Genomic DNA, 26158 nt, shown 5'->3' on the forward strand with positions numbered 1-26158 from the left:
TGGAAATAGTAATAAAAGGAAAGAATAATAAATGAATATGGAAATAGTAATAAAAGGAAAGAATAATAAATGAATACAATATATTTGCCTTTAATAAGAGGGCAAATATGGTAACCCGTAATGTAAGGCAAATATCTAGATATTTGCCTTATAATGAACGGTCAACTATCCTTAACAATAGGTTTTGTAGCTAATGGTTTAGTAGTTGTTCTTAGAAATGTTCATGGGGTGGGACGAGAAATTCAATTCTTATTCCACGAAATTCTCAATTTATTTTTGTAAGGATTGGGGAGGAATTTTCGCATTTTAATATATTTTTTTAAATATATATATTCATTTCAAATAATTTTTAATAGATAATTTTTGTTTTCCAATATAATTTCTAGTAAAAGTGTAAAACATTATAATAAATTTAATAATATTTTCTAAGCTAAAAAACATGATTTAATGTTTTAACCTCATTTCTAGAAATTTAAATTATATTAGTGAGGCAGGAAGTTGGGCAAATTTGTAGGGTTGAGGACAGAGAAAATAATCCGCTCTATTTAGCTAACAAAAGAGAAATCTATCTTCACTCTCTCTTAATTTGTGTTAAACTCGATGTCCTTAACGAGATATTAAATATTTATTTTTTTTATTTTAATTTCGAACTTTTGAAATTTTATTGACCGTCTTAAAAGGCTAAATTTGAAGATGGAATGAAGAAAAAATGCTTAGGAAAAACCTAGAAATTCAAAAAAAATATAAAAGAAAATATGAAAAATGAGAATAAAAAAGTCCGTTAAAGTCAATCGATAGGCAAAATGGTCATTCTGGCCCCTCTTTTCGAGTGAGGAGTCTGTTAGTGCCCTAATCACATTATTATGGATGAAGAAAGAAAAAGATAGGGAATAAGGAATAAATAAAAACGCAGTCCCTGAGAGTCGAATGCATGAATCAAAGGCTGCCACGTGTCACACTATGGGCGCTTGTCTCCCACCCTTCAGGCGCGAGTGGGGAGCCCTCCTGACGCATGAAAGTGCGTGTGTCGCGTGTAGGTTGCTTTTGCCCTATTTGACCTTCGTTTGACTATTTTTCGCTTTGATCTCAATACTAACCCTATTTTGACTTGAGTGAGGACTACAAAAAGAAATTTCAGAAGATTTAAAGCTCTAACCTCTTGAAAAGCTAGCTCGGAAAGGCATGCTTCATTCCGATAGGCACACAAACTTTAGGTCAGTAATACTTGTAGGGATCATTAGGACGTTATGAGATGGTTAGAGTACGCATGTTTAAGACTTTAGATGGATAATTTTAGATGAGAATGCATTATCAATATGTTATGAAAAATTACCATTGTGCTCCTCGAATGAGGTTATGAGATGGTGCTGATCTTATTTATGAGTTGGGCAATATGGACAAGTATGCTACATAAAATGTTAAAAATTACCAAAACACCCCTATTATGAGATTTGTGTTGAATGTTGTTTCATATGATTTTCTATTGTGTTAGAAAGGAGAATGAACTTTGATGATCTATGCTCTGGGCTATTGATGGATGTTATCTCGCTATTGAGCTTGTTTGTTTGATTAATATGATATCTCCCTAACAAGCTTGCACAAATATTTAGAATATGTATATCATTCTCTAGGTAGTAAACAATTGGATAATCTCCCTAGCAAAGCATGCACAAGAGAACTAGGTTAAATTTAGGGCACTATAGCTAGAGCGACTTACATGTTAGTTTAGGTCAGTATGTTTCTAGTAGACCCTACATCCTAGGATCGTGAGCAATGATCAAAGGCTTAGACCTATGTGCATCTAGAGTATGGAATAGCTCGATGAGCTAGTCCTATATGTCCCACAAACAAGAGACGAATTAAAAACCTCCTAGCACCCTTAAAAACTTAGTAAACCTCCGAACATCAAGAATAACAATGTATGGTGTCATCAGACATCTAAGTTTAACTGTGCCATCAGAGAGCCCATTACAAAATTTTAGTGCATAAATCTCAATATCATCATGTTTGGAGATCATTAGAACCATATATCCTCCTAAAGATCCATTAGAGACATTTTTGTCATTTCCCACCTTAATCTTGGTTTCAGAGTGACCATGAAACAAACACAATCATTTATATTGTTATAAGTAAGTCTCACGTTAAGCTTCCAATCATTTGAGATTCTTTAGACCGTGAAACATCACAAGGACATCATGAATAAGTCTCATACAAAATTTCAAGTTATTTGGAGTTCGTTTGGACCATGAATTATTATAAAGTCGTAGTAGAGAAAATTTGGTTATATTATTTTTATCGCTCGTTAAGGTCTTCAACATGCTTCTAGAAAAGTGGAATTTTTATCGGTTTAGCTCATAAACATGATTTAAAACTTTCAACATTCTAATATTGAGTTTGATCGTTTTATTTGTGTTGTTGGGGCTCTGGCATGATATGAATGGATAGACCAAGTTAAATTGCATGATGAATGTGATTTATTGTTGATATTGTCCCCTAGAAGCATGATAGGAGGTTGATTAGTATTGTGTAGGGATAGTTGAGGTACGGTCCCTAATCGTAAACTTACATCGACTAGTGAGGGTCTACTTCATATATAGGAATGTGACGTCACCCACTTAGGACCTATGACACATTAGAGGACACTATTGAGGGAGCTCTGATTGTGCTTATTGGAGGGCCTGTCTTGCACTATTAAGAGTTTGGAATGACGTAGAGATAGGGGGCTTCTTAGGTACTATTAGGGGAGCTTCCAACTAGCACTCAATAGTAGGCATGTACAGAGTTTATAAGGAGACCAGAGGTTGCCTATAAAGAGTGACAACTCCTCCATACCTGCTAGACTCACTCTAGAGTCTGAAGATAGATGTGAGCATCTTGACTTATGCTTAGGAAGTGTGATGACTAGATGGATCGTGAGAAGTAGAAAAAGAAAGGTCAAGTGCACCTAGAACCCTAATTATACTCAAATCGGTGACTACACCCTTGACATGGGAGTAAGTTGAGTACATGAATGTAAGAGCTTAATAAAGCTACACTGAACCAATCCATGAAATTGGCTAACTCGAGAACCTATGACAAAACACATAACTTTAAGAAACACGAGATCAGAGAAGTTTTGATGTGAGCCTACAACCAGGTTGCTTACCGAGTATTTTAATACTCATTCTTACTATTCTTTGTTTTTCAAATGGGTCACATATTATCGGTCATTGGCAGGAGCATATGGAGCCATTCGGATGCAAGGAGAACCTTTAAATTGAGTCTTTGCTTTTTATATGATATTTTGAATGTTGTTTTTGAAACTCGAGTCATTTGTAAATGCTTTATATAACTTACACGAGCATGTTTGTATGTTTTAACGTTTTCCATGTAAGACTCCTCTTAACCTTATCACGAACATATGCCACTGAGAGAACGATGAAGAGCATAACCAAAATTCCTAAATTTCATGATTTTTAATATGGAAATGTGCTAGAGAGAGATAGATGAACAACTTGTCTCTAATGATTCAGAGGGTGCGGAGGTTGCTCACCTTAGGATATTACGCCAAAAGGCCTATGTACAGACACATGTTATTATATATAAAGTGTCTGGACGTGTTTTGGTATCTATTATGAGCATTTGAATGAGCTACTTATTGAGTATTCTTATGAGTTATCAATTAGTGACGAGGGCGTCATAGAGCTAGGAAGATATGAAGTTAATTTTATTAGAGTCTTGTTTAGGCTCTAGACTTTTCGGTACCTATATCCGTTGGACTTATTTGTTGTAAAGTTGTTTTGAACTTATGTTTGTAAACGATTTTGATTATTCAAAACGTAATTACGTTGGAATAGGTTAAACTTCTGTTACATTTGGATGATTGCAATATGTATAATAAATATATTATTTCTCAAATTAGTTTATTTATCTATTTATATGTAAGAATTTTGTTAAATCAGAACAATAATTTTTATGATAATAACTAAATAATAAATATAAAAATTAAATTACCAAATATTCCATTACAATTCTCAACTGAAAATAAATAGTAACTTTTCTAAATTTCAAGAAGTGAGCTATAAAAGAGATTTTATTATATATTTAAATCATATTCTCCTTTTTCTTTTCCAATTTTCATCATATAATAAGGAAAAATAAAAAATAAAAATCTAAACCCTAGCCTTCTGCCTTCATTCCCTCACCAAATCTGCTCTGTTTCTCCTCACTCTCCGATATTGGCCGCACCTGCTCGCCGGCACGCCCACTATCGCCACCTTTCTTTCTTCTCTACGTCTCTGCTGCAATTGCACGCCTCCGTAATCGAATCTTAATTATTTTCTTTGTTTAATTTGGAATTAGGTCAAATCTTTTTTTTCAAATCCTGCATAAATCGACTACTGTAGACGGATGGATGTATATATTTTTTTGGGATCAAAACAGGATTTCCAATCAGACTGAATTTCAATCGCCCGCTTTGATTATGTGATTCTGCACTGGCTCTACGAACCTCTCCCACATTCCCAATCCCAGTCGCCAACTTCCTGAATATCTCTCTACCCTTACTTTCGTTTTTTCCCCATCTCTCTCTGGGTACGCCTCATCTCTGTTAAGGTTCACTGTATGTGTGTGTGTTATTTTTTTTTTTAATGATGTTATTGGTTTTTATATATGTTCTATATTCTATTGTTTTGATGGATTTTATTCTGTTGAAGAGAGATCTGATTACGTTGCTGACTGGTGTTGATGGGCCTAATTTATGGCAGATAGGACTTTTGAGGCGCTAGGGTTGGTGCTTTAACGTTTCAATTTGGCGATATTTCTATGGGTCGAAAGAAGCCTACTGCACGGGATGATGACAGCGCCCCAGCGGCAGCTCAGGGTGGTGGGAAGTCGAAGAAAAAGACATTTGCAGTAGACGATGATGAGTACTCCATCGGAACCGAGTTGTCTGAAGAAGCCCCAGTTCAGGAGGAGAATGTCGTGATAACTGGGAAAAAGAAGGGTAAGAAGGGAAATTCAAAAGTTTCACAAGTTAAAGGGGATGATGATGAGGATGATGATGTGGATAGTGTTTCAGAAATTGTTATCACCGGGAAGAAGAAGGGTAAGTCGAAGAAGGGTGGAAGTAGCAGTGCCTTTTCTGCTTCCAGCTTTGGTTTACTTGAGGAGGAGGGAGAGGATGGTGCTGATAATGATGATGAATCTGTGTTAACTGCAGAAAAGGATGACGATGAAGGGGATGATTCTGAAATCAAGTTTTCAGGTAAGAAGTCGTCGGCGAAGTCTTCCAAGAAGAGTGGTTTTTCTGCAGTGTCAGCATTCAGTGCCCTTGATGACGAGGAAGATGAGGATGTAATTGATAATGAGAACAAAGTTGACGAAGGGATTGATGATGAGCCTGTTATTACATTTACAGGTAAGAAAAAGTCATCAAAAGGTGCCAAAAAGGGTGTGAATGCATTTTCAGGTTTTAGTGGTCTTGACTATCAGGATGAGGACAGAGATGCTGGTAAGGTTGAGGATGAAGATGTTACAACGATTAGCTTCTCTGGTAAGAAAAAGAAGTCAGCTAAGGGTTCAAAGAAAAGTGGCAATTCGGTTAGTGTAGCATTTGCTGATGAGGATAATGATGGCGATGTTTCTATTTCAGAGCCAGATAAATTACAAAATGATGGTGTTGATGAAGATGATGACAATGTTATTGCGTTTTCTGGCAAGAAAAAGTCCTCTAAGAAGAAAAGCAGCAGTCCTTTTATCACATTAAGTGATGAAAATCTGCCGGGCAATGATGTTAAAGATGTATTCGTACCTGAAGTACTTAATTCAGCAAGTAGCAGTTTTGCTTCCGATCTATCTAAAGCTAACAAGACGGAGGGGGTAGCAGAAACTTCAAAAAATAAAAAGAAAAAGAAGAAGAGTGGAAGGACTGCCCAAGAAGAAGATGATTTGGATAAGATTCTTGCTGAGCTAGGAGAGGGGCCTACTATATCAAAACCAGCCGACCCTCCTCTCTCTTCACAAGAGGCCAAAGTTGAGAACCCACCTGACCTTGTAACTCCTCCTGATGCATCAGCTGAAAAGGAAGCTGAAGAAGAGAGCACAGAAACGGCTGCAGCTAGGAAGAAGAAAAAGAAAAAGGAGAAGGAAAAGGAGAAAAAGGCTGCAGCTGCAGCGGCAGCAGCTGCTGAAGGGAAGGATGAGAAAATTGAGGAGGTAAAGACTGAAATTATAGAACCCAAAAAAGGTGCTGCAAAGAGTAAAGTGCCAGATAAGAAAGTGCCGAAGCATGTTAGGGAGATGCAAGAGGCTATGGCTAGGAGGAAAGAAGAAGAAGAGAGAAGGAAAAGGGAAGAGGAAGAGAAATTGAGGAAGGAGGAAGAAGAGAGACGGAGGCAAGAAGAACTTGAAAGGCAAGCTGAGGAGGCTAAGCGTAGGAAAAAGGAAAGAGAAAAAGAGAAGCTCCTAAAGAAGAAACAAGAAGGCAAGCTGTTAACAGGGAAACAAAAGGAAGAACAACGGAGGTTGGAGGCAATGAGGAACCAGATATTAGCAAGTTCAGGGGGTTTGCCACTGTCTGCATCTGACCCTAGTGCACCAACCAAACGACCAAAATACCAGACAAAGAAGTCAAAACCTGCCCATCATCAAACAAATGGTAGTGCGCAAACTAAGGTGATGGAACATACAGAAGAAAAGATACAAGAAAAAGATGTGGCAGATTCTGAAATATTGGAGTCTGAGAAGATTGAACCTGTTGAGTCGATTCACGTGGAGGAAAAATCGGATATTCTTGAGGTTTCTGAAGATAATGAACTTAAAAAAGAGGACGAGGATGAGGATGAGGATGAGTGGGATGCAAAGAGTTGGGATGATGCTGTTGTTGATCTTTCCTTAAAAAGTTCCTTTGCTGATGAGGAGCTTGATTCAGAGACTGAGAATGGCATGAAAAAGGATGGAAAGAATGGTGCACAAACTTCACGTGATGCAGGTAAGGTCAATAGTATAAAATCAACACTTGTACATTCTGGTTGCAGTTCACTCAGGTCAATTTAACACTTCAAAATAAAAGATATCAATTGATTAGGATTAGTTTCGTGGGGGCTGGAGCTGCACTCCCATTTTTGATACAATCAAATCAATTCTTTATTTTTGGAAGTTCTGTAGTTTATCTTATGCATGCAGCACTTCAGACATTTATTGTTGCATGTTTAATGATATTTGAACTGGTTGAATAATTACACTTGTCTTGTCTGGATTTTTTTTTTGTTCGATCTTTCTATTGCTGTCTACTTGTTCATAGATTCTTTAATTATGCTTGAGATTTTATTTTGTTTTATTGGAGTCATTGTGTTTTAGTTTTTCTCCTTGCGTTTCTTTTTGTATGCCCCTTTGTTGTGTTAAAAAAAAAAAAAAAAAAAAAAAAAAAAAAAAAAAGAAAAAAGAAAAAGGAAAAAAAGAAGAAAGGCTTATAAGCAAAAAAGAGATAGGGGAGGTTATGCTTCTGTTCTAATACCCAATTAGAAGTCCTTGTACATCCTTGTCTTTTGAGTGACAGCCTCATTCTGTTTTTCTTGTGTCTCCCTTAGTGAAATCATATTCCCCCACTTCACATCAACGAGTCACAAGTCAAGTGAATCAATTTCTTCCATTCCATTGTTGCCAAAAGGTACTGTGGTGTATTATGTGTATAAAGAACTCAGAATCTAAAAGGGTTTATTTATATAATGGGACTTTGCGAGCAGATTTTGGAATATGCTGCTATCTTCCTTTAGCTTGCATATAGCCCCTTTTACAATCGATATGAGAACTTTTCTGTCATCTAGTTGCAGTCGCCCCCTTCAAAAAAATCAGGAAATTCTGTGGTTAAATTTAGTTAGAGCTATCTTAGGGCCCGTCGGAGGAAGTATCAACTATGCATTTAGTGACAGTTTTCTTTTTTTGATAGATTCTTTTGGTTAGTTTTTGTTCTTGCTATGTCCTGGGTACATGCTTTTTCTCTCCCTTCACAAATTATCACTTGAATGACTACTAATTAGGTGGCTTACTTCAAAAAATATATCCAGAAGGAGAGAGACAAACGTTCTTTTTGTCTCCCTATCTCTTTATTCTCCAATTCTATCCTAGGTTTTGATATTTTCACGAGGGGGAGTCCGAAGCTTTAGCATAGACTTATAAAATATGAATTATTTATAATATAAGCCTCCTGTATGATATAATGTCCTTATAAAGTGATTATTTTATTTCTTTGTTTCTTTTCATTATTTTGTTATATTTAGGTGTTATCTCCATGATTTTTTCAATATTCTTCTTAGCATTTTCTCTGTTTTCAATTTTGAAGTTAGAAATTGGATTTTTCTGTTTTCTAACACTCGCATTTGTAGGTGCCAAGCCAATTGCCCCTGCCCAAAAAAGTTTACCTTCTCAGCCTATAAGGTCTCAAGATATTGAAAACAGAAAGAATCAGCCTGAGGTTGAGGTTGTTGACAAGGGCAAACGAAAAGATGATGCTGTTAGGAAAAAAATTTCAACATCAGATACTACTACTAAACAACAGGAAGAAAATCTTCGCTCACCCATTTGTTGTATTATGGGCCACGTTGACACTGGTAAAACCAAACTACTGGACTGTATTCGTGGTACAAATGTTCAAGAGGGAGAGGCAGGAGGAATTACGCAGCAGATTGGGGCAACATATTTTCCTGCTGAGAACATTCGTGAAAGAACTAGGGAATTGAAAGCTGATGCAAAGCTGATGGTTCCTGGCTTGCTTGTTATTGATACCCCTGGGCACGAATCATTTACAAATTTGCGTTCTCGTGGTTCGGGTTTATGTGACCTTGCAATTTTGGTTGTTGACATCATGCATGGCTTAGAGCCANCAAAAAAGAGATAGGGGAGGTTATGCTTCTGTTCTAATACCCAATTAGAAGTCCTTGTACATCCTTGTCTTTTGAGTGACAGCCTCATTCTGTTTTTCTTGTGTCTCCCTTAGTGAAATCATATTCCCCCACTTCACATCAACGAGTCACAAGTCAAGTGAATCAATTTCTTCCATTCCATTGTTGCCAAAAGGTACTGTGGTGTATTATGTGTATAAAGAACTCAGAATCTAAAAGGGTTTATTTATATAATGGGACTTTGCGAGCAGATTTTGGAATATGCTGCTATCTTCCTTTAGCTTGCATATAGCCCCTTTTACAATCGATATGAGAACTTTTCTGTCATCTAGTTGCAGTCGCCCCCTTCAAAAAAATCAGGAAATTCTGTGGTTAAATTTAGTTAGAGCTATCTTAGGGCCCGTCGGAGGAAGTATCAACTATGCATTTAGTGACAGTTTTCTTTTTTTGATAGATTCTTTTGGTTAGTTTTTGTTCTTGCTATGTCCTGGGTACATGCTTTTTCTCTCCCTTCACAAATTATCACTTGAATGACTACTAATTAGGTGGCTTACTTCAAAAAATATATCCAGAAGGAGAGAGACAAACGTTCTTTTTGTCTCCCTATCTCTTTATTCTCCAATTCTATCCTAGGTTTTGATATTTTCACGAGGGGGAGTCCGAAGCTTTAGCATAGACTTATAAAATATGAATTATTTATAATATAAGCCTCCTGTATGATATAATGTCCTTATAAAGTGATTATTTTATTTCTTTGTTTCTTTTCATTATTTTGTTATATTTAGGTGTTATCTCCATGATTTTTTCAATATTCTTCTTAGCATTTTCTCTGTTTTCAATTTTGAAGTTAGAAATTGGATTTTTCTGTTTTCTAACACTCGCATTTGTAGGTGCCAAGCCAATTGCCCCTGCCCAAAAAAGTTTACCTTCTCAGCCTATAAGGTCTCAAGATATTGAAAACAGAAAGAATCAGCCTGAGGTTGAGGTTGTTGACAAGGGCAAACGAAAAGATGATGCTGTTAGGAAAAAAATTTCAACATCAGATACTACTACTAAACAACAGGAAGAAAATCTTCGCTCACCCATTTGTTGTATTATGGGCCACGTTGACACTGGTAAAACCAAACTACTGGACTGTATTCGTGGTACAAATGTTCAAGAGGGAGAGGCAGGAGGAATTACGCAGCAGATTGGGGCAACATATTTTCCTGCTGAGAACATTCGTGAAAGAACTAGGGAATTGAAAGCTGATGCAAAGCTGATGGTTCCTGGCTTGCTTGTTATTGATACCCCTGGGCACGAATCATTTACAAATTTGCGTTCTCGTGGTTCGGGTTTATGTGACCTTGCAATTTTGGTTGTTGACATCATGCATGGCTTAGAGCCACAAACAATAGAATCTCTAAATCTCTTGAGGATGAGAAACACAGAATTTATTATTGCTCTGAATAAGGTAACTACTATTTATTTGCATTTGCACTTGACATTTTTTCTTTAAAACGTTTGATCTTGTAGTACTTTCTCCCGTTTTTTTTCATTCAATGTATGAAATATCTGTTTCTGACAAAGAAAAGTTATGCAACTTTCCAGGTTGACAGACTTTATGGGTGGAAAACAATCCGCAATGCACCAATACTGAAGACAATGAAGCAGCAATCCAAGGATGTGCAGAATGAGTTCAATATGAGGCTTATTCAGGTTATTTACCTTATCCATTTCTCAGTTGTAATTTTCTTTTATCACTGCTTAATATGTGCTTCGATTGAATGTATTATTTTGGGCCAACAGATTATCACTCAATTTAAAGAGCAGGGATTGAATACCGAGCTGTATTATAAAAATAAAGAAATGGGGGAGACTTTCAGTATAGTACCTACAAGTGCTGTTACGTAAGTTTCACTGATTTGATGTTTTTGTTTTTTATTTCTCTATGCGGTCAACACCTTTTTTTTTCCTTTCAATTCTTCTAATAGCTTGTTTTGAATATGTTAGTGGTGAAGGTATTCCAGACTTGTTATTATTATTGGTTCAGTGGGCGCAGAAAACCATGACGAAGAAACTTACATATAGTGATGAAGTGCAGGTGTTTACTGTGACTGTTTATTATTCTCTATATGATAATACATTATGATTTGATAAGATAAAACCTGATCATATTCTGATTGTGCGCCAACAGTGTACGGTCTTGGAGGTCAAGGTTGTTGAAGGCCATGGAACAACTATTGATGTCATATTGGTTAACGGTGTACTGCATGAAGGAGATCAAATAGTTGTTTGTGGCATGCAGGCAAGCACTGATCTATGATATTATAGAATTATCTTTTGTTTAGAGGGTCTCAAAATAAACTTATGGAATTATCTTGTTATAGGGCCCAATTGTTACCACTATTCGAGCCCTATTGACCCCGCATCCAATGAAGGAGCTCCGAGTGAAGGTATGACTGTTTTTAGCATCTTTTGTTCATATAGGTTTAGATGATTGATCTTGCTTACAAAAGGTAATAAAAATTAATGGTAATATGTGATCTTGTCAATTAGTCCATATATATTTTCCAATTTGGTTACAAAAGAAACGGATGAAATTTCAAGGTTAATTCTTTTCTTTTTCTAAGATGGATAGGTTATGATTCCTTTTTCACCTTCATAGAATAGAAATTTGAGATTATTTAATTTAACTCAAAATCCAGTTTCAAACATATTTTGAGTTAAATTTAATAATTTCAAGTGTGCAAGTGACCCACTTCAACGGTAATTTGGACTGTGTTTCCAAGCTTCCTTGGAGGAAAATTCACTTCAATAGGTTAATTAATTTTAGAGTTAATCTTATATAAAGAAAATTGGAATCAATCATCATCTTGATTGAAGAAGCAGAGAAATATTTTTCGTTTGCCACAATATTTGTTTCTTATTAGAATAAATGAGTCATAGCATCCATCCTGGAACTCTTAGTCATACATCCTTATTGGAATGAAATTACTACAAACTGGTTGGGGCATTTGCATAACTATTGCACTGTAGGTAGGAAAACAATGTAATTCAAAGCGAGGAATGTGATTTTTCAAATGACCCTTCTGAGATCAATATGTTCATTACTAAGGAAAAAGGAACGTTTCAGAGTCTGCCTTTAGGTTACCTTCCTTATTGACAAAAGAATCTAAATTCCAGTTCCAGTTTGGTTAGCATGGGCGATTCTAGCTGGAGGGGTAAGGTTGGTGGTTGGTGGTTGGTAGAGGGAATGTGGTCATTGAATTTTATCTGCCTGGATATTTCCGAGAATTGTCACTAGAATGGCTTAGATTTTGTTTGGCCTGTATGAATGTGCAATTCTGGACGAAACACTGTGATAATTATATGCAATTGTTGCAATGTACAGCTGATGACAGTATCTTAGTACTTTCTGTTTGAATATTTGCATGCAGTCACTAGAATGGCTGTCCTATCTGGCCTCTATGAATATGCAATCCTTGACGAGACACTATTAAAATTTATATGCAAGTGTTGCATTGAACAGCTGATGATGTTGTGTAATTTTCAGGGAACGTATCTGCATCATAAAGAAATCAAGGCTGCTCAGGGAATTAAAATAACTGGACAGGTGATTCATCATAACTATAAATCAAGAAATATTATTTTTTTCCCCATCAAGAAGTATGAATTCTGGCTTAGACACGTGTTAGTAATTTCGAAATAAACTAGGGGCACAACACGAACTGACATGACAGATGTTTACTAAATTTAATGGTTTTTCCCCATATGTATATCTACACATTTTGATGATCTTTGCACTCAATAAGTTTGCAGTTTGAATTATTGATGGTTGTATTGTGCTAAAAAAACACAGAATTTGAGACAAATTTTGGGTTAATCTAACAAATTTTGCTTCCTTTTCCCCATATTCTCTACCAAGTTTCTCCTTTCCACGACCAGCATTCATATAACAATTGGATCTTCTCTTTTTAGCCATTAATTTTGTTATATAAGTTTGTTTCTAGTCTCCTTTTCCCAACCATTTGACTTCACACTTCTAGAACGTTATCTTATTTATTGTCTTTAAAAATCACCTCTTCCAATTCAGTTTTCGGGGAGGGGGTTCTCTCTACCCCCCGGCCCCTAGGCTGTACTATCCTCCTTTTTGGAATATAAATTTGACGTTTCTTATTAAAAAGAAAATATTACCTCTTCCAATTCAGTTTGCCTTCAAGTTTTCTCTCTCCAGGTGTCAATAGTCCATTTTCTTCTCTGTTATTAGCCTCCTTTAAGATACCATCCAATTCCTCTTCTCTACACTGTATTCTATATATCTTTCGTTTATATCTCAATTTTTGCAACAAGTTGAACTCTTTTGTCTCCTTTCTTGGTTTATTCCAAGAAACTTCGATTCAACCATGCATTCACAATTCTGAATCGAGAAGTTCCTCGGGATAATTACCCTGGTTTGAAGTATTACCTTTGTTTCTTTGACATTTTTTGGCCAATCAAGACTATGAAATAAGGAATCTATTCATCAACATCTGCTTAGCTCAACGGTTAAGATACCGACCCCATTCCATGAGGTTGGAGGTTCAAATCTCCCATTTCATCAATTGTATTAATAATACAAGAAAGGTACCCAGCAATGAATAGATTGTTGGACAGACCCCCTTAAGTTTTGACCTAGTAAAGCATCCATTTTTCATAATTTCCAGAGTCACCTGATTGTCTTGAAACCAAATTCTGAACCATTTGCACCGTTCAAGACCTAACAACAACTAGATACTACATTTTCTTTCCAAAGCTCATTAATTCTTCTCCATACCGAGTGATTCCAACAAAATTATCCCATACGTTTTGATCTTCAATTAGGCTAGATTTTGGAGATATCTCCGATGTTTTTGACTTCTGATTATTGCAACTTGTTAGAAAGTAATGTCAGGATTCAGCTTTCTTACATCCCAGCTGGCCAGCTTCATTGAAGTTACATAATCATACTCCTTAGCATCATTTCGAGAATGCTTTCACTATTCACATTTATTTTTCCTCCGTCTTCCAGTCTGACATTGTACATTGTGCATTCCAATTTGATTTAGAGCCTTGAGTCCTTACCCATTCACTTGCGAAAAAAAAAAAAAAATTGTCTTCTGGGGAGATCACTTGCCCAACTTCTTTTTTTCTCCTATGTTATTTGGAAGAGCCTGGTAAGTATTCAATTGTCTAGTATGTATTTGAGATAGAAATATTGCTCAAAATTGTAGTGTTTTTTATGATTCATAGGTCTTATGGTACTCGAATGAGATTAAGTTGATTGATCTAAATAAAATCTCATTGGTATATATCTGTTGAATATTTGTATAGGGTCTTGAGCATGCCATTGCTGGAACCAGTCTTCATGTGGTAGGTCCTGAGGATGACTTGGAAGACATTAAGGATTCAGCTATGGAAGATATGAAGTCAGTAATGAGCAGGATAGACAAGACTGGTGAGGGAGTCTGTGTTCAAGCATCTACACTTGGTTCCTTGGAAGCATTGTTGGAGTTTTTGAAGAGTCCGGCTGTGAGCATTCCTGTTAGTGGAATAAGTATAGGACCCGTTCATAAAAAAGATGTCATGAAAGCTAGCGTAATGCTTGAAAAGAAAAAGGAATATGCCACTATTTTGGCTTTTGATGTTAAAGTGACTCCAGAAGCTCGAGAACTTGCTGATGAGCTTGGTGTGAAGATTTTTATTGCTGATATCATCTATCACTTGTTCGACCAGTTCAAGGCCTACATTGATAATCTTAAAGAGGAAAAGAAGAAAGAAGCTGCTGAGGAAGCAGTCTTTCCTTGTGTTCTCAAGATTTTACCTAACTGCATTTTCAACAAGAAGGATCCAATTGTGTTGGGGGTTGATGTAATTGATGGCATTGCCAAGGTATTTAAGTTTCTTCTTCACATCTCTTGTTCGCTTCAATATTCTAGATGTTATCTCAGTATTCTAGATGTTATTTTGTCTCTAAAATCTGAAATATTGGCTTAATTTCTTATCTTTTGCTTCAGTAGATGCATGAATCCAGATAATGCATAGTTTAGAGAAAAAGAAGGAAAAGAATCTAACTTTGCAACATTCTTATATTTGCATTTATTTCTGATACATGATATATCAAGTCTTGTACCCCGCTTGCCGACACCCCATACATGGGTCAGGCATTTACGTTTGAATTTTCCTTTCAACTCAATGCGTAAGCAACCACTCTTCGTGTTACAATTATGGGGGGGTTAATTGTGTTATGTTAGACGATACTGTCGTCTATGACATCAATCATTCTACAGGTGTAAGTATAATCTCTTCCTAAGCAACTAGTAGCTACTCCTAGGTGTGTTCTGTTTCTTAACAAAACTTACCCTGTAGCTCGCATTGTTGCTCCCCTCAGAGCACTTGTGTTTCCTGTCGAAGATTGAACATTTCCCTCTCTTGTGGCACTTCACTATATCTTTGGTATCATCATAGGTCCTGTACTCCTGCATAGTGCTAACACTTGGGATATTCTATTCTCGTATACACCCCACTCAGGTGTTACTTCTACCTGTACCCCCTTTTAGGTACTATTTGAGGTAGTGTACTCCCATACGTACTTCTCTCAAGTATTGCTCGTGATCATTTGTTCTAGTGTAATGCCATTTTTAGGTGTTACTCAAGTTGGTAATCCATTTTCGTATATCCTTCACTCAAGTGCTACTCGAGTTCATCTACTCCCATATTACACCCCTCTTGGTGGCACTTGAGTTTGTCTCCTAGTACCTCTATCAGACACCATTTGAGGTAATCTACTCTCGTATAGTACTCCTCTCAAGTACTACCCGGGATCATCTATTCTTGTATAACACCCCTCTCAAGTGTCACTCAACGTTTGTCACAATTCCCTCTCTTAACACCTTATGGTTCGGTAAGGGTGTTTTTGCACGGTCAGTGTCCCTACACTCCACCCGCGGCAAGCTAATATGCTTGTCATCTTACACCATAGTGTGCTCATTGTTACAGTCCTTTCCTTAGAACCGACTAAGGTGTCACTAGCACCCATAATTGTCACAGCATCGGGAAGTCATATTTCATGTCTTTTGACTGTCCTGTAAGGAGTCAGAAATTCTTGAGCATTGGCCTCCTACTAGTCATTACAGGCATTTAACCTTACTTATAAGACCTCACTACATGTTTGACGTGCTCGCTCCTGTTTCTCGACAATCCTTAGGGTAAGCGTTTGATACTCTTTCGATGTCCTCCTGATTCTTTGTTCACACTGCTTGTCTAGTGGGTAGACTCCATGCACTTGACTTCCTCGAGTTCAATGCAAGTGGGTCGATACTGAAATCCTCCCAATCTTGTGAGAATTGTTTATTACTGATTGGGGAGTTCTGCCCCAGACTCCTCACTCTTAGGTGTTGCCACTATACCACAATCGATGGTGAAGTACTTATGCCGTAATTACACATGACCTTTAGGAATGGGATCTTGATAGTTCTCTCTACCCATTTTGTGCTCGTGGTCTACAATCCCTGTTGAGGTTTCTCATTAGGGTGTGCTAGAAGAGACATGCTCCATTAGTTCTCTCTACCCATTTTGTGCTCGTGGTCTACAATCCCTGTCGAGGTTTCTCATTAGGGTGTGCTAGAAGAGACATGCTCCATTTCCCTTCGTACCATGCTGTGAATCACCCATGTCTTAGCATTTCTTGGATCACCTCGGCAAGTCCTTTGTACTCTTGCGCCTTTATATTCCCTTCAACCATTATAACATGTCAAGCCTGTGTTGACAGTATTTTCATGATTTACAGTTTTGGATTTTTGTAGCTCTAAGTGAGCTTTTGTAGGGCACTGTACCCTCTCAAGTATCCGTTCCTTGTGTCCTGACCTATCAAGATCCATACTGAACTACTATCCCTCATAGTATCTCATGTACTGGCCCTGTTTGAGCCCTCATTGTCTCATGATAGCTCGTACTCTTTCCCTAAGACTTTATCTATACCCCTCTAGGGTATTTACTGAACTATCAGGGTCCATACTGAACTACTATCCCTCATAGTATCTCATGTACTGACCTGTTTGAGCCCTCATTGTCTCATGATAGCTCGTACTCTTTCCCTAAGACTTTATTTTTTATTCTTATTATTTTTATTATTTTTATTTTTATTTTTATTTTTATTTTTATTTTTTTATAAGAGACAATTTCATTGATGAGTGAAATTTACAAGAGGGATGTATAATCCATGATGTTTACAAAAGACCTTCCCAATTTGCAAGGAGGGAGGTATAACTATAGGAAGTAAAAATATTAGATAGTTTACACCAAGATATAGCTTGGTAAACAACATTGTCGAAAAATTTTGTATAGGTCTGTGTCGTTTCCCTAAGACTTTATCTATACCCCTCTAGGGTATTTATGGGATTTTTTAGGATAAATTGATTAGCCACGTTGAAATGTTATTGCTTGTGTCATACCCAAGTGTCATGCATTGGTGAGGCGTGACCTCTCACTGCCCCAACTATTGAGTTGCCAGGACATTATGGAAAGTATCACTCAGTACTGGTCAACTAAAAGGGATTAGCTGATGACTCCCTAATAGGCCATATAATATCATCATATCTGAGATGGAGTGACCCACGTGTCTGCCAAGGTAAGACACTCATGCGCTCATGCAGGCCCATAGTCCTATGGACAAGTTTATGACTAACAAATAGTTGGACATCCTTGAGTTTTGTTTGTGGCACATAACTATGCTTGGAGCACAACTCTGGCTAATCCAACTCCTGATAACTACTATGATTGACTGTAGACCCCATCACTGTGATAGGTTCCCAAATAGGAGCTATTGGCTTGACTACTGATCCTCACAGAACTTGTAGCTGCATGACCCCATAATTGATACCACCGTGCAGACCCTTGCAGTCTTGGCCCGAGTGCACAAGTCATGAGGCAAGACATAACATATGACATAACTTAAATCTTTTACTAGCTCAAGGTTCGTCAATTTAACATGGTAATTAGCCCTTAAGCCTGTGTGGGTATTGAAGGATCCCTCGGATCTGTACTATAATAGTTTCAAACAGCCCCTATTGGCTGAACTCCACTTTGGAATTGATGAAAAATAGACCCTTGGACTGACTCTTCTGAGTAAGGGATCTTGGTTCTAGGGGTGGACTAAATCTCACAGCCTAGTGTGGATCTATGGACCTATCACAGTTTACTCAGTTTTGAACTCTTGAAAGAGTGTCTTAATCTCTCGGATACATGTTGTACCTCATCAGCCTTAAATCGTCCCTACTAGGTTGGTTCCACTTTGGAATTATGAGGTGTTCTTGGACTGGCCTTCATAAGTAGTAGGTTATGAACCTAGAAGCAAAATTGATCCTCACACCCTAGCATTCCTTTTATGGACTTCTCGTGGCTTACTCCTAACTGATTCTTGGACTAGTGGCTTGTTCTACCCTTTAAAGATTAGGAGGCCAGGGAACACCCTAACTCACACATTCTTAGCCTAAGCAAGCTAGCTATCCTAGAAGAGGTTTGTTAGACATATCGAAATTGCTAGTCACACTCTCTCTACTTGCAACGTATCTGTTGTAACTTGTGGTTCTTAGGCTAAATCATGTGTATAACTAGTTACCAACTCATTTTTATCTAAATCATGCTCAACCAAGTCGATCCTACAAATATACTTGTATAAGGAATTCAAAATGGCTACTTATTTACCTGGTCGTGGGTAGGCGTTTCTTACTCCGAGCTGCAAGGCACTCAATGACTCTCTATCTAGGGAGTAGTGTATTGGACGAATTAACTTAGGGCTATGATACCAATCTGTAATGACCATTTTTCGGGACTTTGAATCAATGGATCGTTACATACAGACACAATTTAAAAGACTTGATAAAATTTTTCGTTTTCAACTAAAGGGTTGGAACTCAAAAGTTTGAAACCGAATTACATAAAATTCATAAAAGATTTGAAATACAAAATACATCCACGTGAGTCAGTTATAAAATGATTATAATATTCAAATACAAATACAAAACCAAAATACACATGCGACTACAAGACATGGATCTAGGGGCCTCTTGTAGTCACATCTCCTGAGCGCCTTTGCCATCAACTGCTACTTCACGGATTGTTTGAAACAAAGAATAACAATGATGAATATATAAATACTCCATAAGCAACCTACACCATGTATCTATATTATAGACTACTTAAGGGCAGCATCTAGGTGTATCACCTCCATCAACCTTGTCCAGGTTCTAAAGCTCACCAATCTCTATGGGTGTGTTTCACCGATCTGGGTTACTCAGGGTTCTAGGTGCACTTAGTTAGTTAGTTACGATTCTCAATGCTTTGTTTCGTTCCTTATGCAATCTTCCTAGAAGAGATGGATGTGCCTTAGCAATTTCAGAATCTCAAGCTCTAGGGTCCTCTTTATTTGGATCATGTTTCTCTCGATAAAATTCCCTATTTGCAACCACTATGTGATCTCCTTAATAGAGTCCATAGTGTTAACTACTGAACGCTGATTGGTGCTCCCTCAAGGTGCCTAACAAGCTTGCTACTAAATGCCTATCTATACTCCTCCAATAGTGCCTGGTAGACTCAGCCACTAAGCACATCTTGAGCTCCCTCAATAGTACCACCTGTATACTAGGTAGACCCTTGCCGGTCAAGACAAGTTCACGATTAGGGCTTATGTCCTAACTGCCTCCATGTAGTAGTACTAGACAATCCATGCTACCTCAATGACACCAGTTGTGGCTCGTAGACCAAGGTATAGTAAATTTATAACCAAGACTCTGATCATGCTCATAAATCATCTAGATCACATGGTAATTAATCATCATCCATATATGAGCATTTGTGTAAGTTTAACCACCTGACATGTGTTCTAGCAATCAACATCAGACATTTCTTCCTATTATCACGCATGGTAAAGTATAGTCATGCTAACCAGAGGCTCAATCATTCATCGAGTCAAATCAAAGTCCCATCAAAACTGCAGAAGTTCATAAATCGTCCATAGGTACTAAACTGTTCGAAATTCCATTTTATCAAGTCGAGTACTCAAGTTTAGGTAATTTCTACCCTATAATCCATACTCAGTCTATTTAGCTCAAATCCTAGTTGATTCCTACCAGCATCTTTCAAGAAAAAGTTCAAATGGTTACTTATTGTGTTCAGGTTGTTCGGAGGCTTGGTTTTCTTGTTTCTCGAAGTTGGTATTCTCCCAAACTCTTAGTTAGGTCCTAAATTGAATCCAAAGGAAAAAAATGTTGAAAACGGATAAAAAATCACTCGTGGGGTAAAATTCTTAAGTAGAGGAAGGTCAAAAAGTAAGGTTGACCATTGATCAGGTCAATCTCCTTCGGTTGTTATTTTTGTACTAACATGCATTGGATGTGGACGTCTAATCATTCGGTGACACTTTTTGGGCATCTAGTGTTTGATCTTTCTGTAATTGATCCAACACATACTTCACAGGCATTTCTGGTCATATGGACACGATAGAAAAGAAGGGTATTATAATGCATATTTGACTCAGGAGTGTTGGGCTTGCTTGTTGCGCTTGTTCTTAAAGCATATATTTTGCATTTTTTTAAAAAATTCTTTGAAATATAATGTCGTAAGTTATTTACCAACATTTTACTGTAGGTTGAAGAATGCATTTTTGATAAATCACCTGTAGTTCAATCTTTTTGATGTTTTACCGTTACTGCAGGTTGGCACACCAATCTGTATTCCTCAACGAGAATTTATTGAGATTGGTCGCATCGCATCTATTGAAAATAATCACAAACCTGTTGATTATGCAAAGAAGGGGCAGAAGATTGCCATTAAGGTAACCCCTTTTGTTATTTTACTGGTTTCTATGTGACTGATGCAATTTTATTAGAAACTTTTCTTAAATTCTTATGATCATCCTTGTGGTAGAAATTTTGTGCTGATGTTTCCTTGGGTTCTTCCATCAGATTGTTGGGCACTCTTCGGAGGAGCAGCAAAAGATGTATGGTAGGCATTTTGATTTGGAGGATGAACTTGTCAGTCATATATCAAGGAAGTCCATTGACCTACTCAAAGCCAATTATCGGGTTAGTTTACTTCTCTTCCCTCTCTTTTCCCCTGTTTAATAGAAAAAATTTGAGAAATTGTTATAGTCCAACACAATGTAGTCTATAGTTTTAGATCATTGGATATACTAGAGAGGAATTACAAAATGTCTAATCTGTTGAATTTGTATTGGATGGTTACAGGAGACTTGTGATTATTATTTATTTAATTATTTTGGTTTTGGCCAACAAATAAAATGAATATGTCAATGTACAGGATGATTTGTCCACGGAGGAGTGGAGACTGGTGGTGAAATTGAAGAACCTTTTCAAGATACAATGAGATGAACGAAGCACCAACTTGATCGGTTTGTGATTCTTCAAAACAGCTGGTTCGGATGCGATCATTGGATTGTCATGTTGAAGATGCAGAGGCCATGTGGTAGGGAAGGAAGGCCGTTCCTTGAAAAAGCCACCTGTGCCGAGTTTATGGGAAGGATGAATGTTGAATTCTTCATGAAGGTGGGGAAGGTATGTGCGGCGTAACAGGGTTCTTTCGTTTGCATGAGAAAGCTACTAACCAATCAATTGAAATGCTCTCTTTTTGTGGAGTCATTGAATACCTAAGTTTTGTTGTGGTTTATCTATTGATTTCTGTATGAAATAAGTGAATTGGGAGATTGTGAACTTAAAAGGGAGATGATCAAGATCTGTAATTATATATGTTTTTAACATTCTTCGCCAATTTAGTATCTTTCTCTAATTTCATTTCGCATTTGTTGGCTAGCTTAATTAAAACAATTTCCGGGAAATTATTTCCGTTTCTTGTATATTGCGTAGGTGGAGGGTTTGAAACTCCAAAAGGATATTATGTGTTTCTTGTTAGCCATGCTCATGCTGGCTAGGTTCCGTTGGTTGATATCTGGTGTGACCTAATATTGAGAATGTTGACTAAATGAAATATTGACATTAATTTCTAATAAGTCTCTTGGAGCGTAAGGAGGATTTTTGTAGAAGACCTCAAAGCTATTGGGTTTTGACTCAGGATAAGGAGGAATTGAATTAATTTCAAAACGAGCAAGTCTTTTGCCACAATAGTGACTAACAGACCCGAGGTTTTGACCATCTAAGGGGAGAGCATGGCAAAAAATTGTCTCTCTAATTGCCTCTCTAATGCCACCGATCTTCGAAGCTTACATACTTTTATGTTTTCATACTTAGTAAGCTTACATACATACTTTTATGTTTTCATACTTAGTAAGCTTACATAGCTGTAATAAAGAACGATTGGTATCATAGATGAGGATTTACTATCTTGTTCGAAGCTCATGTTTACTCTTATTTTGCAAAAAAAAAAAAAAAAAAAAAAAAAAAAAAAAAAAAAAAAAAAAAAAAAAAAAAAAANAGATTGAAGCAACTTTATTTAATTTTCTCTTTCTGTATAATAATTACTTCCTCTTAAAATCTCAAAGTTTAGAAGTTTTCAAAAGTCTTAAAATGAACTCTAGAGAAGTCTAAAATGTGATTTGGGTGAGATCCCATTACTTTGTTCAACTTTGTATTTACTTAATTATTATATCCATTGTTTGGAATTTTCTTAATTAGACTTCTTTTGCCTTACCTAATCCTTAAATCTTATTTGTGTTTATATTTTAATACTTTGAACCATCATTGCTTTCTTTGGTGATTACAACTTTGAAAACAAAATAATAATTAAAAAATAACCCTTCTCATCTTCAAATAAGTCTTGGTAAAAGAATTAATTCAACCCTTCTCGAGATTCATTAAATTTAATTTAATATCCATTATAATGTTTCAAATAAAATCCTTAAATTGCTCAACTTTTAGTCCGAAATGACTAACTTGAACGATCGTGAGGTTGATTTCTTATAAGGGTGTGGAAATAAAATCGTGAGGTTGATAGTAATAGATAACAATTCAAAATAGACAATATTTGCTAGCGGTGGGTTTGAGTCGTTACAGCTACGTTTAAGTCATTCTTATATCGTTTAATATTGAAGATACAAATTCCTCCGTCACATTCTTCATCCTAAAGGAAGTTACAAAAACACCCCATCTGCAGCCTTTGGATGACAAGGTGACCTAATTACCTCACATTTTCAAAGTCAGATAAGAACTGAATGGTATCAGTATTGCCACCAGTTTTGAACAACACAGCTACAAAAATAGTAGTTTGATGATTCAAGGGTAATTTAGTATTTTCAAATGAAGACAGATCATCATATATGTGTGTGTGTGTGTGTATATATATATATATATATAGTACATAGATGAAAAAAAAAAAATGGAAAAATGGAAAAATGGAAAAATGGAAAACCAGTAGAGCAGGTAACCTGTAAGCTTTATCTAATGTTAGATAACTAGGAACCAAACACATACACACACAAGCATTGAAGCAAAACAGATACAACAACTAATGTCATACACTCTAAGTTACCTCCATGCTGAAGTAACTATCAAGCTTTTCTCTTCCCATCCAAAATGGAGTGTACCCATTTCCTCATACATCTTGAATCTCTCGCAATACTCTTCCATAATAAGCTTACGTATCGGGTCGGTCACCTTTTCGCTCATCGAACACGAAGTGAAGCCAGCCATTGTCATTCTTGCCCGCCATTTCCCAGCGACTTCGTATCGCTCTACTCTTTCTTCACCTTCACAAGCTACAATGTTGACTATGTCCTTCGCCAAGCATTGTCTTTCTACATTTATTCTGTCTTGACTATCTCTTGGAAGTGTTACATCGAGAGAGTCGTACACAGCTGCGTAGTAGTTATACGTTTCGATGAATCTTGAAACGAATGGGGTCGTATTTGCATTCATGTCCTGTTCGACGACTGTTACTAGTTTGGGATTCAGGCTCTTAACCATTCGGAGAAGCCTGTCTCGTAGATTTACGGTTGAAACGCTTTCATCTGGCATGTGGTGAAGTAGAAAAGCAAAGTTTACTATGAGTGCTTCTCCAGGCCGGGAGGCGAGCATTGAGGGAGTGACATCTAAAGCATTTGAGGCGATTGCGTGAAATTCAAATGGAACACGCAGCGCTTTCGCCAGCTGCTCGAGCCTTTGTCCAATGTGTCTAAGACCTCCAACAGGGCGCTGTACCGATTCAGGGTCATCAACACCAGTTAGCCTCAAATGTGGTGGCTTACCTGGCTGAGCTGCTAGCATCTGAATCAATTTTATGTACTGAGTTCCTTGGCTTACATCGAAATCGATTATGTGAATTCTCTTCTCATCTTTCGCTGCCTCGATAATGGCACAGTTTGCAGCCATGAAGCCAAATTTGAAACAGGGGCAGACCTCAAAAAGGATCTGCATAGCTGCGAGACGGTCCGAGGAAGGGGGTTCTTTGCATCTCAAGGCTTTATAAAGACATTTCCCCGACTCCAACAACCGAGCAGCAAGACCTTCCACTAAATACGCTGCGATCCTCTGTGAGGGATCTCCCTGAACCGAGACCATACCCCGGAGCTGTTCTATCATAGCTGATGCTTCTTCAAAGTTGTCTTCTGAGATAGCAGAAGCACATTCTATAAGTATCTGTCTGGGATTCTGTGATGATATTTGAGATGCATCCTTGTTGCTACTGATGGTACTGAAATTAGAATCCATCGATGTCGATTCCTTCGGCGAGTCATGAAGCAATGCATCTTGAATTGAATTCGCCCATTCGCTATCAATATCCATGCTTTGGCCATTTGCAAACATCTCATCCTCGTAATCAGCAGAATCGGGTTCGCCGAGCAGATCTCTCTCCAATTCTTGCAACTTCTGTCTCACTTGATCATCCTCAAAATCCAGCTGTTCTGGACTTGTACTCTCAAGGCAAACCGAGTATAAGTTCGATTGATAAGCATCAAAACGTGTAAACGAATCACACAAAGGGGATAGAGAATCAGCCCTTAGCCCATACAAAGCAGCGTTGGGATGAAACGAGTCAGTAGAAATGCCAGAAACCGATAGCTCTTCGATCGGGAAGTCAAGGAAATACTTGTCGTAGCTCTCACTGCAATACGAATCATTCATATACATCGTCCTATTCTTTTCGGAACCAAATATCTGCGTGGACAAGTCGGAAGCATTCTTGGTTCCTTTCAACGAGTAGAGTTTGCGAGTTCCATACGACAACGGAGATGGATCGGATGGCCCGACTAATGACATCGTTTTCTTTGTCCTAGCTCTGCTTTTTCAGGAAGACCAGTTTTACACCATATAGATTTTACACCCTCTGTTGGAAGCTCTGGAAACACAAAACATATACCCAATTAATTCCTTATGAATTTGTAGCACAAAGAAGAGGATCATATAATTCAAGTAATTATACAGAATCAGAGCCAAAATTTAATAGAACAGATCAAAATAAACCAAGACATGAAGAAATTTCTTCTAAGCTCAATTTTAGAAACTTTAAAATTTTCATCAAGTGAAGCTTATTAAGAAGTTTCATGGAGAAAAGGCTTGAAGTAGCAAAGGAATCAGAGGAAGAACATCAGAGAGCCAATTGGTAGCAATTAATTTAGATAACAAACCAGGTTACTTCTCAAATTAAGGCCATCAGTTTATGCAGTAATTAGAATCTTAAATGAAACATGATGTAAATGAAGAACAACAATCCCAATCCCAGAAGAAAATCAAGCTTATAAACCAACAATTTCAAGAACAAGAAAACCCTGTGAATCTAAGACAAATACCTGAAACAGGGTCGTTCTTAAAGAACTTGAAACCACTCAAAATCAACAAAATTAACCTAAAAAATGACCTGAAACGTATTAAAAAGCCTCAATCCAGAGAACCCACAAACCAAAACCAAATTCCCCCTTCTGGGTTTCAGTATGACAAGGAAGATTTAATAAGAACAAGTGAGAGAAATAGAAGAAGAAATCCTCAACTTACAGAATCAGGAAAAAAGAACCCGAAAACAGAATTTAGAAATTTCTTGGTAAAGAGGATCGATCTTCGGGAATTCCAAAGTGGGAGAAAGGAAGAAAAACAAACCTTAATATACGAGATTGAAAGAGAAAATTCGCAACACCTTCTGTTTGGGGGGTAATAATTTCCAGGGTTCAATTGGAATTTCTAGTTGGTGTTAATGGATGGATCGGTTTGGCGCATTACCAATTTGTCTGACTAAAAAATTGGTTGAAAATATCATGTCATGCCTACAAAATGCTGACGGCGGCGCCATGGATGAATTGTGCCTTGTTCTTTAATCTCAAT

General features: G+C 37.2%; 2 protein-coding genes across 4 annotated transcripts; one reads left to right on the plus strand and one right to left on the minus strand.

The window, feature by feature from the left end:
- Positions 1–4126: 4126 nt before the first annotated feature.
- LOC111789264 (eukaryotic translation initiation factor 5B-like) lies at positions 4127–21680 on the plus strand. The gene is made up of 13 exons (XM_023669981.1): positions 4127–4572; positions 4746–6970; positions 9770–10332; positions 10470–10577; positions 10668–10768; positions 10872–10962; positions 11056–11166; positions 11249–11314; positions 12415–12474; positions 14211–14768; positions 20590–20709; positions 20840–20959; positions 21195–21680. Exons 2-13 carry the CDS (start codon positions 4804–4806, stop codon positions 21258–21260), a joined length of 4131 nt encoding a protein of 1376 aa, XP_023525749.1. The 5' UTR covers positions 4127–4572; positions 4746–4803; the 3' UTR covers positions 21261–21680.
- Positions 21681–23258: 1578 nt separating this feature from the next.
- LOC111789059 (scarecrow-like protein 1) lies at positions 23259–26158 on the minus strand. 3 transcript variants are annotated; one of them, XM_023669699.1, is made up of 3 exons: positions 25835–25930; positions 25633–25700; positions 23259–25181 (listed from the first exon to the last, which is right to left on the minus strand). In XM_023669699.1, exon 3 carries the CDS (start codon positions 25100–25102, stop codon positions 23372–23374), a length of 1731 nt encoding a protein of 576 aa, XP_023525467.1. In that variant the 5' UTR covers positions 25103–25181; positions 25633–25700; positions 25835–25930; the 3' UTR covers positions 23259–23371. The 3 variants fall into 3 exon arrangements, with proteins under 3 accessions (XP_023525467.1, XP_023525465.1, XP_023525466.1); XM_023669697.1 differs by lacking the exons at positions 25633–25700; positions 25835–25930 and adding an exon at positions 25937–26158; XM_023669698.1 differs by lacking the exon at positions 25633–25700.

The sequence above is a fragment of the Cucurbita pepo genome, chromosome LG02 (assembly GCF_002806865.2).
Source record: "Cucurbita pepo subsp. pepo cultivar mu-cu-16 chromosome LG02, ASM280686v2, whole genome shotgun sequence".
In the NCBI taxonomy this organism is placed as follows: Eukaryota; Viridiplantae; Streptophyta; class Magnoliopsida; order Cucurbitales; family Cucurbitaceae; genus Cucurbita; species Cucurbita pepo.